Source organism: Moschus berezovskii, chromosome 3 (genome assembly GCF_049115385.1).
Source record: "Moschus berezovskii isolate FMDL1 chromosome 3, NW_MosBer_1.0, whole genome shotgun sequence".
Lineage (NCBI taxonomy): Eukaryota > Metazoa > Chordata > Mammalia > Artiodactyla > Moschidae > Moschus > Moschus berezovskii.
In genome coordinates this window covers 56,594,986-56,612,914 of record NC_142462.1, presented here as the reverse complement: position 1 = coordinate 56,612,914, position 17,929 = coordinate 56,594,986, and the positions used below count along the sequence as shown (strand labels likewise).

Genomic DNA, 17,929 nt, shown 5'->3' with positions numbered 1-17,929 from the left:
ATAAGAAAATGAGTTCTTAAACTTTCAAATCTTATGTTTTTAACACTTCTAATCATATGTTTTGAAAAATACAACAACTTTATTGGGGTATAATTCGCATACGTGCATATAAGTTTTTTTATCTTTTTCATCATTTTATTTTTTAAGTCACATATATTAGCTTTCCAATTTAAGGTTTTTAATTTAGTTTTTTAACTTTGAAATTATATAAGTAAGAAAGTTTGAGAAAATGTTGGTATGAAGGAGGAGGAAAGGGTTCATAAAACCTTTTCTCTTTTTATGTTCATGTTTTTTACATGTATGTGGTTTTCACCATATACATTTATAGAATTCTTTTTAGTTTTCAATTGATAATGATGTCAAATAATTTTATCTGCATTGTTCTGTGTGATGATGATTTAGTTAACTGGCTTTATAAATAATTATCCAGCAAACAAGTAATATACCAGAAACGAAGGAAGGAAGGAAAAGGGAAGATAACAACAGCAGCATAAGACGTCAATGTCCCTAAACACTTTGAAAACACTGAGAGTAGGCAGGATAGCAAAATGGGAGAACCGCTGCTGGCGGGAGTCACGCTGGGCTAGTTTGGGAGCTAGCATTCAAGGGGCACAGCAGCTTTTGTTTGTGGTCTGGGAAAGCCACTCTGCGTTGAGAGTCCAGTCATTGTGAGATCATTATGGTGTGAGAAAGCACATGCTGGTGGTGGGGAGGTGACGGTAGAGAAGCACTGAGGCACCAGACGGGATTGTCTCAAGTATATTATCTATCAGAGTCCTGCTGCTGCTGCTGAGTCACTTCAGTCCTATCCGACTCTGTGTGACCCCATAGCAGCAGCAGCAGGACTCTGATAGATAATATACTTGAGACAATCAAAATGACTAGAGAAACTTCAAGTAAAAACTAGCAATGACAGTAAGAACGAGGCTTAAATGAAGGATATAAAGTAGTATGTAATGAAGTAGAACTGTGGTGTTGGAGAAGACTCTTGAGGGTCCCTTGGACTGCAAGGAGATCCAACCAGTCCATTCTACAGGAGATCAATCCTGGGTGTTCATCGGAAGGACTGATGCTAAAACTGAAACTGCAATACTTTGGCCACCTCATGCGATGAGTTGACTCACTGGAAAAGACTCTGATGCTAAGAAAGGTTGGGGGCAGGAGGAGAAGGGGCGACAGAGAATGAGATGGCTGGATGGCATCACCGACTCTGTGGACATGAGTTTGAGTGAACTCTGGGAGTTGGTGATGGACAGGGAGGCCTGGCGTGCTGTGATTCATGGGGTCGCGAAGAGGCAGACACGACTGAGCGACTGAACTGAACTGAACTGAATGAAGTAGAAGTATCAGTATGTAATGGCTGTATGTTACTTTTAAAAAATATTTATTTATTTATTTTTGGCTACACTGGGTCTTGTGGCACGTGAGATGTCTCCTTGTGGCGCGCAGGCTTCTTTCTAGCTAAGGTGAGCAGGCTCAGGAGTTGTGGTGCATGGGCCTAGTTGCCCCGCAGCTTGTGGGATCTTAGTTCTCCTAACAGGAATCAAACAGCCATCCTCCACGCTGGAAGGCAGACTCAAAATCACTAGACCTCCAAGGAAGTCTCTGGCTGTATGTTTTGACAAAGAAATAAAATTCAACTGTAAGACATCGTTGGGAGACTATGTAGGGAACAGTTTTTTAAACTGTCTTCAGTCATATTTTTATTTGTAGTTTCGATTTTGAGTTCAGGTAATGTTTGTATCATGCAGCAAAGCAAATGAATAATTATACATTTTCTAATTCTGTTATCTCTGATGTCTCTGGAGCTAGGAGTCTCTGTGGAAGAAATAATTTACAGATGTAATTTAGAAGATTAAGTACATACTCTGTTCGTATTTAAGTGGAAGTATCAGTGTGAACTCATGAGATGTTCTAATGTTATCTTAAAATAGTATACACATCATATGTGTATATTTTTGTATATATGTGTATGTATAATGTATGGGGTCGCGGAGAGTCGGACACGACTGAGCGACTGAACTGAACTGAACTGATAATGTTAATCTGAGATTGTTTTATGTGTATTGTGGAATCAAGGAAATGAATATTTATGTGGTATTTTAATTTCAACATTTCCTAACTATGTCTACTCCGAAGTCTCAGAAATGAGCAGACCTGGTTCCCCCAACATGGTCTTAAAATGCTGCTGACTTCTAAAAGAAATCAGGGCTTCTTTGATAAATCTTTGATTCCAGATCTGGGACATGAAATATACATTATAATATTTTTATACCTGTATATCCCAAGGAAACTATCAATAACCACTAAGTAGAGTCATGACAAAAGGATTCAGGAGCCAACTTGAATAGGCTCTGGGGTGACCAGCTGTGCCAGTTTTAACACTGCAACACCTGTATCCCAGGAAACCTCTCAGTCTCAGGCAAATCCGTAGAAGTGATCAGCCTCAGAGGCTCCCGTGGCCAAGAATGGGACGTGGTGAACACCTGTAAAGATAAGAGCTACAGTGGCTTCACACCTTTTTATTATCTTTAAATCTATGGGTTCATAATGATATCCAAAACAGGAAACTTAATTGTTCATCTTTTGTGGCTATTAGGAAGATAAACCATTGGTAAACCAATGGAAGAAACCCAGTAATAATTCTTACTTTTCTGTATGAACAGTACCACTGGATAAACTAATATAGAAGAGGTAACGCTTTCTCATAGAGACATTTTATATGCTAGCAGATAAAGACAAAATGATAAAACTGGAGTAACACCATTTTGCAGTCATGATTATTATTATTTTATAAATTGGAGTATGGTTGCTTTATACTGCTGTCAGTTTCTGCTGTACAGCAAAATGACAACCATACATATACTTGGTGGTGGGGGTTTACTTGCAAATTGTGTCTGACTCTTTGCGACCCCCTGGACTGTAACCCGCCAGGCTTCTGTGTCCATGGGATTCTCCAGGCAAGAATACTGCAGTGGGTTGCCATTTCCTTCTTTAGGGGATTTTTCTGATCCAGGGATTGAACCCACATCCTCTGTGTCTCCTGCTGTATCCCTTCTTTTTTGGATTTCCTTCCCGTCTAGGTCCCCACAGAGCTCTGAGTATGCTGTGCAGTAGGTTCTCAGTAGTGATCTGTTGGTGTATATATGTGTATGTATGTGTGTGTATGTGTATATGTATGTGTTGCTCCTAATTTCCCAACTCGTCCCACCCCCTCTTTCACCCTCTGGTATCAATACGTTTGTTCTCCACATCTATTGTCTGTTGTAAATTATGTTTTAATGGATTTTGATGTTGAGTATCAGTGTTGCCAACCACAGTAATGAATACATTTGCCCAGAATATTAACCTGAATCTGATGAAGCTGCTTACATCCAACTACTAATGCTTAGGGAATATAGAAGATACAGGGACTTGTTAAACTAGAAGACAGTAATCAACTAAACCCAGTCTGTGGGAAACTGTATAGGACAGATGATCCAATATATTTAGCAGATTGCAAAGGAAAAAAAGGTGCTAAGGGAACCTATACAGATTTAAAAAGAGCAAAATTAAACTATAGCATTTAGGTATATATACTTCAGTGATGAAGCTATAAATGAAAATAGGGACATGATTATCACAAAAACCAAAATGCTGTCTCTCTTGGGCTGGGGGATGTAGGGAGGTTGGATGGAGGATGTCATGACTGGAATGCAAAAGTAGGAAGTCAAGAGATACCTGGAGTAACAGGCAAGTTGGGCCTTGGAATACAAAATGAAGCAGGGCAAAGGCTAACAGTTTTGAAAGAGAATGCACTGATCATAGCAAACACCCTCTTCCAACAACACAGGAGACAATTCTATATAGGGACATCACCAGAATGGTCAATACTGAAATCAGATTGATTATGTTCTTTGCAGTGGAGATGGAGAACCTCTATACAGTCAGCAAAAACAAGACCAGGAGCTGACTATGGCTCAGATTATGAACTCCTTATTGCAAAAATCATATTTATTGAAGAAAGTAGGGAAAACCACTAGGCCATTCAGGTATGACCTAAATCAAATCCCTTACAATTATACAGTGGAAGTGACAGTTAGATTCAAGAGATTAGATCTGATAGAGTGTCTGAAAAACTATGGATGGAGGTTCATAACATTGTACAGGAGGTGGTGATCAAAACCATTCCCAAGAAAAAGAAATGCAGAAAGGCAAAATGGTTGTCTGAGGAGGCCTTACAATTATTTGAGAAAAGAGAAGTGAAAGGCAAAGGAGTAAAGGAAAGATATACCCATCTGAATGCATAGTTACAAAGAATAGCAAGGAGAGATAAGGAAGCCTTCCTAAGTGATCAATGCAAAGAAACAGAGGAAAACAATAGAATGGGAAAGACTAAGAAATCTTTTTGAGAAAATTAGAGATATCAAAGGGAACATTTCATGCAAAGATGGGCACAATAAAGGACAGAAACAGTATGGACCTAACAGCAGCAGAAGATATTAAGAAGAGGTGGCAAGAATACGCAGAAGGACTATACTAAAAAGATCTTAATTATCCAAGTAACCCTGATGGTGTGATCACTCACCTAGAGCCAGACGTCTTTTGGAGGGCAAAGTCAAGTGAGTCTTAGGAAGCATCACTATGAACAAAGCTAGTGGAGGTGATGCAATTCCAGCTGAGCTATTTCAAATCCTAAAAGATGATGCTGTGAAAATGCTGCATTCAATATGTCAGCAAGTTTGGAAAACTCAGCAGTGGTCACAGGACTGGAAAAGGTCAGTTTCATTCCAGTCCCAAAGAAGAGCAGTGCCAAAGAATGTTCAGACTACAGCACAGTTGCACTCATTTCACATGCTAGCAAAGTAATGCTCAAAGTTCTCCAAGCTAGGCTCCAGCAGGATGTGAACTAAGAACTCCCAGATGTTCAGGCTGGATTTAGAAAAGGCAGAGGAACCAGAGATTAAATTGCCAACATCCATCGGATCATAGAAAAAGCAAGAGTTCCAGAAAAACATCTGCTTCATTGACTACTCCATAGCCTTTGACTGTGGATCACAACAAACTGTGGAAAATTCTTAAAGAGATGGGAATACCAGACCACCTGACCTGCTTCCTGCTAAACCTATATGCAGGTCAAGAAGCAACAATTAGAACCGGACATGGAACAATAGACTGGTTCCAAATCGGGAAAGGCATATGTCAAGGCTGTGTATTATCGCCCTGCTTATTTAACTTATATACAGGGTACATCATGTGAAATGCTGGGCTGGATGAAACTCAAGCTGGAATTAAGAATGCTGAGAGAAATGTCAATAATGCAGATGATACCATCCTTATAGCAGAAAGCGAAGAGGAGTTAAAGAGCCTCCTGGTGAAAGTGAAAGAGGAGAATGAAAAAGCTGGTGTAAAACTCAACATTGAAAAAACTAAGAAAATGGCATCTGGTCCCATCACTTCATGGTGAATAGATGGGGAAACAATGGAAACAGTGACAGACTTTATTTTCTTGGGCACCAAAATCACTGCAGAATGTGACCGCATTCATGAAATTAAAAGACTCTTGCTCCTTGGAAGAAAAGCTATGAGAAACTTAGCATATTAAAAAGCAGAGACATTACTTTGCCAACAAAGGTTCATATAGTCAAAGCTGTGGTTTTCTAGTAGTCATGTATGGATGTGGAGAAGGCAATGGCAACCCACTCCAATACTCTTGTCTGGAAAATCCATGGACGGAGGAGCCTGATAGGCTGTAGTTCATGGGGTTGCTAAGAGTCGACATGACCGAGCAACTTCACTCTCACTTTTCACTTTCCTGCATTGGAGAAGGAAATGGCAACCCACTCCAGTGTTCTTGCGTGGAGAATCCCAGGGGCGGGGAAGCCTGATAGGCTGCCGTCTGTGGGGCTGCACAGGGTTGGACACGACTGAAGTGACTTAGCAGCAGCAGCAGCATGTATGGATGTGAGATTTTAAAAAAATCTGAACTCCAAAGAATTGATGCTTTTGAACTGTGGTGTTGGAGAATACTCTTGAGAATCCCTTGAACTGCAAGGAGATCAAACCAGTCAATCCTAAAGGAAATCAACCTTGAATATTCATTGGAAGAACTGATACTGAAGCTGAAGCTCCAATACTTTGGTTACCTGATGCGAAGAACTGACTCATTTGAAAAGACCCTGATGCTGGGAAAGATTGAGGGCAGGAGGAGAAGGAGACAACAGAGGATGAGATGGTGTATGACATCATCGACTCAATGGACATGAGTTCGAGGAAACTCTGGGAGGCAGTGAAGGACAGGGAAGCCTGGCGTGCTGCAGTCCATGGGGTTGCAAAGAGTCGGACACGACTGAGTGACTGAACAGCAGCAACAACAACATGGAGGGCTTACGTAGTGGCAGAGTTTTGTTTCCTGATCCACATGGTAGTTCCAAGTTGATTTAATTTCTGTATGTAATTTTCTATATATATAATATCTAAATATATTTTAATTATTTTTTAAGAGCAGTTTAGATTCATAGCAAAATTGAGAGGAAGATATAGATTTCCCATGTATCCCTTGCCCCCACACATGCATAGTCTCCCTGTTAGTCAACATCTGTCACCAGAGTGGCACATTTGTTAAAAATGATGAACTTACATTGACACATCAGTATGAAAGTCCGTAGTTCTCTTTTAGTATATATTCTATGGCTCTTGCAAAATGCATAATGACATATATCCATCACTGGGGGTTCCCTGGTGGCTCAGTGGTTAAGAATCTGCCTGCAGTGCACGAGCCGCTGGAGATGTGAGTTTGATCCCCTGAGTTGGGAAGATCCCCTGGAGAAAGGCGTGGCAACCCATTCCAGTATTCTTGCCTGGAGAATCTCATGGACAGAGGAGCCTGGTGGGCTACAGTCCGTAGGGTCGCAAAGGATCAGGCACAACTAAAATAACATTGCACACATCCATCTTTATATAGTATTTTCAGTACTCTCAAAATCCTCTATACTTTGACTCTTTATTCTCCCAGCTCCTGGCAACGACTGATCTTTTTAACTGTCTCCGTAGTTGTGTCTTTTCTAGAAAGTCATATAGTTGGAATCATATAATACATACCTTTTTCAGATTGACTCTTTCCCTTAGTAAAATGCATTCACGATTCCTCTCTGTCTTTTTCTGTCTTGATAAATCATTTCTTGTCAGTGCTGAATAATTGTTTGTATTATATTTGCTGATAAAAGTATGAAATAAAAAATAAGGAAAAGGAAATTGATTGAAGTGGAAGCAACTATGTTAGGAAATAGTGCGAGTTGGTGCCTTATAGATTATCTAAGATGTGTTGACTGAGGATTTTATTAAATGCTGTTGAATTCAACATAATCTGTTAGTAGAGAGTTACTGAAATTTATTAAAAGGGAGGCTAAAGTGCTGAAAACTGTTTCTATGACGATAAAGCCAGCAAGATGGATTTCAGCAAGAGATTGAAAAGCTACCCAGGAGACCACAATGTTAAGATAAAAGTGGTAAAGATTTGGATTAGGGTGATGCTTTTGGGAATAGAGGCAAAATAACTATTGTATTATGCAACAGAAGAATAATCAGTAAGACTTGGTGACAGATTCAGTATGGTTAAACAGAAAAGCATTAGAAATAAGCTCAAAGCTTTCATATTTGAGGGTATATCCTTTATTGGTTAGGTATTAGGGAATTCTGGAAGGACAGTTCATGCTGATTAGGCTAAAGTAAGATCTGCTTTTTCTCCTCATGATGTGTTTAGAATCTTAAGAGGAATGATTGCTTGGGATTTTACATTCCAAATAGTACATCTAAAAATAGAATTCTGACAAGCAAGAAAGTGATTATAGTGGTTGTTTTTGGTGACTACAGAGTTGAGACATAGAAATATGGTGACTTTTTATCTTCTGATCTTTTGAATTTTGAATTGTATGCTTCCATGACCTATTCAGAAAATAAATGTAACTAAAAGATTAAGATGCCTAAATCTTCCAGTTTGCAGGGGGGGATTTTTACTTGACATTATTTTATTAAGTACTTCAGACTGTTGTTACTCAGGAAAGCAGTTAGGTAAACATATTTAGTACTTGGCTGCCTTGATTTACATATGTTTGTAAACATGTATTTGATTGTACATTTGGGTATGTTGTATATGCACGAGTGGGGCTGTGTGTGGCTCTGAGGTGTATGTGTATTTCTTTTAGAGAGAATGTTTATAGTTGAAGCCTCAGGGACCCTGTCTTCCTAGGGCTTTTAATTATTATTGCCACCAGTTAGGGTTTTCCTCCTTAGATGGGAGATGTTGCTTCATCCAGCTTCAGGATCATGCAAAGATGGCTGTGATGTAGCAACATAGACTGTCTGTTTTTTCTTTATTGTCACCACTGAAGCTGAAGGTAATTACATATATGTTACTCCATCAGTCTCTTTTCTTGTCATTCTCCCTTGGCAGTCACCCTGGATTACCTCTGTCTAGAAATACATGAGTCATTATTTCATGTCTTAGTCTTTTAGACAGGTAAAGAGCCAGGATTGGATGTAATAAGGGAAAAGGGAATAGAAGGTGACATACAAATGATAGGTTTATTTTTAAAATGCTTTTGTCTTTTACATTTAGTCATTAATGATAAATTAGGAAGAATCAATTAAGGGCATGCTTATTCTTTAAGTTCTAGTAAGTCTGTTCCTCTAGGTACGTAGGAACAATAAACTAAGAAACAATAAGAAACAGTAGTAGGAAGCTAAGCAGCCCTAGCACAGTGGTTGTCAACCTTGGCTATACACTGGGACTGCATAAGTATATTAAAAAAACAAAACTGATTTCTCCTTTAATTGGTCAGAGCTCTGTCTTGCTTGGACATTGGATCTCTAGCATCTGGAAAGATTAGACAGATTTACATAGTCATAAAACTTCATGGATTGACTTTACTTAACATTTCACAGGTTGCCTGTGATTTGCTTCGAAGAATCATTCGCATCTTATATCTCAGTAAGAGACTCCAAGGACAACTGCAGGGGGGAAGTAGAGAGATAACAAAAGCTGCTCAGAGTCTCAATGAACTTGGTAAGTCCTCTTGTTCATCGATTAACTGGTTGAAGGATATTTGTGTTTCCAGTTTTCGGTGATTATAAATTTAAGCTACTTTAACATTTGTATATAGGTCTTATGTGAACTCAAGTTTTCATTCCCTAGGGGGAAATGTTCAGGAGAAGTGCTGTTTTTTAGGTCACAAGTCTCATGTTGATACGGTGCCTAGAAGATCTTTTGACTTCATTTCTCATTCATCATTCTTTTCTCAAACATTTAGAGCAGCCTCTTGACATTTGAGGGTTTAACAGTCACAGCTTTGACTATTAAGAAGTTGCAAGGTCCGTGATGAAGGAGTTCATAATTTTTTAGGCAAAATTTTGAATATCTTCTAAGTACACAAAGAACCACCTAACACCTGCATTTTAATGAGGCTTTGTGATTTTCTTCTTTTCATTGGGTACCCAGTAATTTTTCTGAAGTGGATGTGTTTAGTGGAATTTGTACCATTTTAGGTTCAGAAAGTCCTTGATTACATCCATCTCAAATATCAAGAGTTTCCTTACTCTTAGTAATGTGTTTTGAAAGTAGTTGTGCCAAAAGAATATCAGAAAGATGTGCATTTTATGTTCTTTTTGAATTTTCCTATCTTTGATATTTCAATTATGTAGTCATACGGTAATGCTTATTGCTTGTTTTTGATTATAGAAATGTAATATCCTTCACAAATCATGCTTCAACAGCATTTCAATTTATAATGCTCAAATACATTGCTTAGGCACATCATTGGGAATATATTGAACTTGTAATTTAGTGTGCTTGGAATATATTATATAAAAAATTAGTTTTTAAGCAGTGAGAAATACTTTAGGGTTTTTTCACAATATGTGCTAAATATAAAAGTGAAAAAAATCCTAGTATCAGCTGTTATTTTTTGCTTTGTCACATTTAATTTCTGTGCTCCAAAAAATAAACTGTAGGGTGATAGAATCATTAAAAAGCAAACATACATTATTCCAGGGCTTATTATATTTATCATCACTGACACTCTTCCATAATAAAAAACTGCTAGATTTTGATTTTGATTATCATCTCTTCTAGAAACAACATATGCTGAGAGGCAAATGGTGATGTCTTCTTTTTTCTTCATTAAGGCACAATTATTCATCATAATGTTCTAAGTTGGTGCAGTGCAGCATGTAAACTCATTATCTTTCCAGTGAGGCTTTAGCTGTACCCAAAGTTTTATAAATGTTAAATGATGACGAGTTGTTGAGAAAGTGTAGTAAATGGTAGTGGTATCTCAAAATGGATTGTATTCATTTAAAATTTTAAAGCTTTGCAGATTATGTGCTATTCAAAAATTTCAGAGGCATCACATCTTCATCATTCACCACTGTAGTTTATTCTTGGACAGTCCTGGGATTGATAATAAGGAGAGCCAAGAGGGAGATAAAGTTTCTACATTTGGAGTTAATGTTTTAATAATGTTAATAATTTAGTAATCACTGTTACAGGTACAAATGTACACTATAAATGACATTTCTATGATTGGAACTTTTTTGAAATTATCATGTTTATATTTGTATGGTTCTGGTTCTCATTAGAAAGAATGCAGTGATAAATAGTAGCAGGTACTTGAAATTAACTTAAAACCAGTCTCTCAAACTTGAAAGGTCTTGAGGCTTAAAATGTAGTGACCGGATGAAATATATCGTCATCTGGAAATTAATTATATTCTGAGGGACTGGGGGGAGTGTCAGTGACTGCTAATGGGTGCCACTCTTTGGAGTGGTGAAAATGTTCTGGAATTAGTTCTGGTGATTGTTGTGCAACTTCTGTCACTTACAAAAAGCCACTGAATTGTATGCTTCAAAAGGTTGAATTTTATGCTGTGTGTGTGAATTATATATAAATTTAAAGTTATTTATCAATTAAAAAGTCTCTTCTGGGACCTAGCATGCTGGTACATTTTCTTTTTTTAAAAATTGAGATCTAAGTGATACACAGTAAACTGCAGCATATTGAAAATTTATATATTGGCAAGTTGCGACATGAAGTCAAGAGTATTAAGATAGTGAACATGACTGTCTCTCTCAAAGTTTCCTTATACCCCTTGATAATTTCTTCTCATGCATTTATGGATCTGCTTTCTATGGAATCAGATAGTTTGTATGCGGGTTTTTTTTTGACTTCTTTCAATCAGCTTAATTATTTTGATTCATCTGTGTTGTGTGTATCAACAGCTCGTTCTGTTTTATTGCTAAGTAGTTTTCCATTATATGGATATTCCACAGTGGCTTATTCATTCACCTGTAGATTTATATTTGAGTTGTTCCTAATTTTTGGTTGTTACAAATCAGGCTATCATGAACATTCATATAAAGGTGTTTTTTATAGACATTTGCTTTCATTTCTCTTTGATAAAAAATATAGCTATGGAACAACCAGATCATATATTAGGTGTAAATGATCTGAAATTGCCCAGGTATTCTACCAAAAATTGATGAAAACTGCACTTTCTCTACATCCTTGGTAACACTTGTTACAGTCAGTCATCTTAATATTAGCCATTCTAATAGGTATGTAGTAGTATCTTGCTTAGAGAAGGCAATTGCAACCCACTCCAGTACTCTTGCCTGGAAAATCCCATGGACAGAGGAGCCTGGTAGGCTGCAGTCCATGGGGTCGTGAAGAATCGGACGTGACTGAGCGACTGCACTTTCACTTTTCACTTTCATGCACTGGAGAAGGAAATGGCAACCCACTCCATTGTTCTTGCCTGGAGAATCCCAGGGATGGGGGAACCTGGTGGGCTGCCGTCTATGGGGTCGCACAGAGTTGGACATGACTGAAGCGACTTAGCAGCAGCAGCAGCATTAGCATCTTGCTTTGAGTTGACAAGAAGAAGTTAGTAGAACTAATAATCAAATCTAGCAGGATTTCAGGATATATGATCAATATATAAAAATTACTTTTATTTCTATGTATAGTATTAACAAGCAACTGGAAATTGAAATTAAAAAATATCGTTCATAATAACATCAAAAATATGAACTACTTAAGGTTGAATTTGACAGAAGATACACACGACCTGTATACTTAGGGTTAAATTTGACAAAAGAGGCAAATAGATGGGGAAACAGTGGCTGAATTTATTTTTCTGGGCTCTAGAATCACTGCAGATGGTGACTGCAGCCATGAAATTAAAAGACGCTTACTCCTTAGAAGGAAAGTTATGACCAAGCTAGACAGCTTATTAAAGAGCAGAGACATTACTTTGCCAACAAAGGTCCATCTAGTCAAGGCTGTGATTTTTCCAGTGGTCATGTGTGGATGTGAGAGTTGGACTATAAAGAAAGCTAAGTGCCGAAGAATTGATGCTTTTGAACTGTGGTGTTGGAGAAGACTCTTGAGAGTCCCTTGAACTGCAAGGAGATCCAACCAGTCCATCCTAAAGGAGATCAGTCCTGGGTGTTCATTGGAAGGACTGATGTTGAAGCTGAAACTCTAAAACTTTGGCCACCTGATGCGAAGAACTGACTCATTTGAAAAGACCCTAATACTGGGAAGGATTGAAGGCAGGAGGAGAAGGGGATGACAGAGGATGAGATGGTTGGATGGCATCACTGACTTGACGGACATGAGTTTGAGTGGACTCCAGGAGTTGGTGATGGACAGGGAGGCCTGGCGTGCTGCGGTTCATGGGGTCGCAAAGAGTCGGATACGACTGAGTGATTGAACTGAACTGAACTGAACACAGGAATTGTATACTGAGAACTAAAAACATTATTGAGAACAATTTAAAAAGACCTAAATAAGTAAATAAATTTTGTCTGTGAATTGGAAGACTTGAATGTTTTTAATATGCCCAGTCTCTCTAAATTGATTTGTATAGATTCAGCACAATTATTGGGCTTCCTTGGTGGCTCAAAGGTTAAAGCGTCTGCCTCCAATGCAGGAAGACCTGGGTTCGATCCCTGGGTCGGGAAGATCCCCTGGAGAAGGAAACGGTAACCCACTCCAGTATTCTTGTCTGGAGAATCCCATGGATGGAGAAGCCTGGTAGGCTACAGTCCATGGGGTCGCATAGAGTCGGACACGACTGAGTGACGAAACGGAATGGAACACAATTATAGTCTGGGTCCCAACAGGCTTTTATTAGACGTTGACAAACTGATTTTAAAATTCATATGCAAATGCAAAGGATTTAGAATAGCCAAAACTTTTAAAAGAAAGCAAAGTTGGAGCATTAACCATACCTGATTGGAAGACCTATTGCAATGACTTCTACTAACCAAGACAAAGAGATAGTCAGGTCAGTAGAGAAGTAGAGAGCCCAGAAGAAGATCTACACATGTAAGAAAAATAGATTTCTGGCACATTTATTGGAGAAAAGATAGTATTCTCAACAGATGGTACTGGAACAATTGGATAGCCATATGTAAAACAGAGAACTTGTGTTCAGACCTTACTTCATATTAAAAAATAAAGCAAAACTGAAAATGGATCATAGTCCTAAATATAAAACTTAAAACTATAAAACTTCTGAAAGGAAACATAGGACATTTTTATGACTTTGATTAGAAAATGACTTCTTGGTGTATAACCAAAAGCACAGTCCCCTCTCCCCACCACCACAGACAAATTGGTAAATTAGATGTTATCAAAATTTAAAGCTTCTATGATTGATTCTGTTAGAGGAATGAAAAGACAAGCCATAGACAGAAAATGTTTGCAGAGTATATATTTGATAAATAACTTGTGTCTAGAACAAATGAAAAACTTTGAACATTGGTAAGAACATAACCCAATTAAAAAATAGGCAAAATCTTTGAATAGACACTTCATCAAAGAATGTATGTGAATGGAAAATATGCATATAGAATACTCAACATCATTAGGCATTAGGGAAGTAAAAATTAAAATCAAACTGGTAACTTATTGACAGAATATGCAGAATATTTTTAGTGCAGACTTATACGTAGTTTTTCATTCAGATTATTATGTATGGTTAAAAAACTACATAAGTGCAGATTTTAGGATTAAATTGTATCACAATGATTTGTGACTTTAGGAAAAGTCTTGGGAGTAGATAATTTAGGTCTTTTTTTGAGCATTAGTTAAGGCAGTACACTTAAATCACATTTAAGATATACCATGTTTATACAGTGAATGTATTTTATGCTGTGTGGCACAGCCAAAAAAAGAAAGTATATCCTCCATTAATTTTCATTGTGTCTGGTCTGTTCTCTGAGTTTTATAGTTTTTTGCTAAGTTGCAGCATATTAGCACCATATCTCATGAGAAAATATTCTTAAAACCAGATTTATCACAGAAGCATTTTATGAAATATTTATTATGGAAGGAATGGATAGTCTAAGTTTATTTTATTAATTAATGTTCTTATTATGGCTAATACTTTCTCAATCTGATAGAACTACTTATATGCAAACATTTTTTATTTATTCATAGGTGGGAAAAAGTGTGATTTATATAGTCTTGTTACTTAATAGGTGATTAATTAATGAACTCATTTTTTTGAGATGTCTGTAAGATGATATAGTTGATGAGAATTTTAGGAAGTTTTATTTCAGGCTTTTAAAAATTGTTTATTCCTGGGAAATTTATAATTAATCCATATAACTGTTTCCAGGATTAAATTATGTCTGAGATGACTTCTTTTTTAGTTGAAATATATTTGGTTTGCCTGGGAAATCCCATAGACAAAGGAACCTGGCAGACTATATAGTCCGTTGGATGGCAGAAGAGCTGGATACGACTTAGGGACTGAACAACAACAACACATAGTTGTTTTACACTGTTGTGTTAGTTTCTGGCGTACAGCAAAGTGATTGAGTTACATACACACACACACACACACACACACGTGTTTTAATATTCTTTTCCATCATGATTTATTTCATTATGGTTTATTGAATATAGTTCCCTATGCTACACACAGTAGAACCTTGTTGTTTATCTCTTTTATATATAGTAGTTTGTATCTGCTCATCCCAAACTCCTACTTTATCCCTCCCTCATCCCTTTTCCTGTTTGATAACCATAAGTTTGTTCTCTATGTCTGTGAGTGTGTTTATGTTTCATAGCTAAGTTCATTGTGCCATATTTTAGATTTAACCTGTAAATGGTATCATGTGGTATTTGTCTTTCTCTTTCTTACTTAGTTCACTTAGTATGATAATCTTTAGGTGAGATGAATCTTAAATGCATTTAAAACATATATAGGTTTTTGTGACAGTTTCAACATAGCAAATTCAATATATGCCTTTTTAAACCTACAGTGTTAGTCACATATGATGACAAATGTCTTCAGTAACTGTGTTTGATTTATTGTTTTTGGATCACTAAGTTGTGTCCGACTCTTTGTGACCCCATGGGCTGCTACACACCAGGCACCTTTGTCCTCCACTGTCTCCTGGAGTTTGCTCAAATTCATGTCCATTGAGTTGGTGATGCTATCCAACTATTTCATCTCCTGCTGCTCCCTTCTTTTCCCGTCAGTCTTTTCTAGCATCAGGGTCTTTTCCAATGATTTAGATGGTCTCAGAAAGTGAAAGTGTTAAGTCAGTCAGTTGTATCTGACTCTATGTGACCACACAGACTGTAGCTCTCCAGGCTCCTCTGTCCATGGAATTCTCCAGGCAAGAATATTGGAGTGGGTAGCTATTCCTTTCTTCAGGGGATCCTCCTGACCCAGGGGTCCAACCCAGATCTCCTACATTGCAGCCAGATTTTTAACTGTCTGAGCCACCAGGGAAAATACTTACATATGTGACTGGATTCAGCTACCACCAGATGGGGGTGATGCTGTGCTCAAATCCAGAATAATGGGTTTATGCTGATGTCTAGGGTTGCCAGTAGTTGAAGACAATATGCATGTTATCAATAAAATCACACACTGATAAACCCTCATTTTTTAACTAGAATTTAATGTTAGTCAAATTTATATTTAACAGATAATACCCATATGACATTTAAAAATCTTATTTTACTAGTTTTCATCACATAGTGTCAAAAAACAAGAGTAATATCCAGACAAAAACAGGGAGCTTAGTTTTTGTAAACTTTAGTATGTTATTTGTAACATTTCGAAGTTTCTATACATTTCAAAGTAGTATTTTGGGGTGTATAATTTATTTCATATGGTCAAGTAATGCTTATGGAACTGTAGTTTACGTTATTATTTGTCACCCCATGTTGGAATATTCATCGTTTGAGAAAAATTAGTGTAAGATTCTTCAACGGGTAAAATTTTTGTACCAAATTTTTGATTTTTTTGTTCCTTAGGGATTTATTTCCTATTTGTATGTTTAAGCCAGAGTATATAAAATTTTAAAATGTCATTGTATCTTAAATGAATGTAAACAATGCCTCAAATACTGCCATCTGATTTTATTGACAGTTCCTTTTTATTGATTTTTTATTTATTGTTCCTTAAAAATGGCGTCAGCCTGCTTCTAGTGAATTTCAGCTTTGAATTTCTAAATCTGATATTTTGGGGGAACATTAGGTGAGCTGTTCTACTTTTCATTGCGATTATACTTGATTGCTTTATATATAAAAATTCTAAGAACTGTGGTAAACAGGTTTTATCAATCTTTGGTTTAGTAAATTGAGATTGGCTATAGGTGAATTTAGAGGTTCAATGTATTTTTATGATCGTAGTTATACTTCTAGAGTTCTTCATTTTAATACCATGTAAACAACAGGGCAGGTAGGCAAGCATGATATTTTGAGAGACATGTTTGGTAAGACAGGATACAGCTTTAGTCATTTGTTTTAATTTTTGGTTAGGGACTTGAAATCTGGTTCAACAAATTAGAAATATATATTTTTTAACCATATCTAAATAGAAGATAATGCTGATAATACAGTTTTATTATCACAACTAGGAATATATTCAGAGGTAAGTGGTGATGATCTGTATTATTTTCATATTAATTATATTAAAACTGAAATAATTTCCCTTTGAGGGAAGGGAATTCCCAAGTCTTTGTATCTGGCAAATCATTCTCTAAAATCCAGTTGGATTACAATATATAACTCAAAAAGGCCAAGTTAGTTATCTTACGTATATGGCTCGTTTATTCTGGTGAGTACATCATAAAAGCATGATGGTCAGATGAGGTGATACATAGAGATTTACAAAGAATTTTCTGCAGCGTTTATAGGGATTGGTAACATTCAGTCTGCTTTGAAAAAATCTCGATGTCTATGTTATACGTTCTGCATCACTTCTCAAGTTTATCCAGAGCAGCTTCCTGAAGAAAATGCTGAATTTATCAGCAACTGAAGACATCCTTCATATACTGCAGGAAAGAACAATTGGTTAGGGTCTTTATTTTTCAAGCAGGATGCCAGCCCTTACATTTTAATTTGGTTTCCAAAGTGTATGAATCTACACTTGGTCAGTCTAACATAACATTACTAGTGGACTTCCCAGTTTCTTTCTCATTCATCCTTTCTGGTAGAGTTCAGTATTCGTTGAGTTTTCATCTTCTTAGTAACATTGAGCGCAAAGATGGGACTACTCCCCTGATCTAGGACTTAAATCACGGTTGGTCCTGATAGTTTAATTCTTTCCTGTTATTGTTTAGATGTAGACATGTGGTCTCATCGGGGCTGAGGAGACTTGAGGAAAGTGAACTGAAAAGTTTCAAACTTTTTGGAAAGGTTTTCTGTGCAAATAAATGCAGATGAAAAGGAGGAACTAGGTGGAGACTAGACACTATTCCTGTTTCTAAACTTATAAGTTGAGATATTCTACTTAAACTATTTACTCCAGATAAAGTTTCCAGATCTCTCTACCATTTCATTCAGTTCTCTCACTTTATTTCACAAACTTAAGAAAAAAAAACCTTCTTCTGGATATGTTATTAATAATAGTAATACTTTATA

General features: G+C 37.0%; 1 protein-coding gene across 1 annotated transcript in view; it reads left to right on the top strand.

The window, feature by feature from the left end:
* The window catches only part of COG5 (component of oligomeric golgi complex 5), a 287,797-nt gene that overhangs the window by 20,586 nt on the left and 249,282 nt on the right, over positions 1 to 17,929 (top strand). Inside the window, exon 6 of the mRNA XM_088834301.1 lies at positions 8,923 to 9,043. Within this exon, the coding sequence (XP_088690427.1) occupies positions 8,923 to 9,043 (121 nt within the window). The remainder of the gene's footprint in view (positions 1 to 8,922; positions 9,044 to 17,929) is intronic.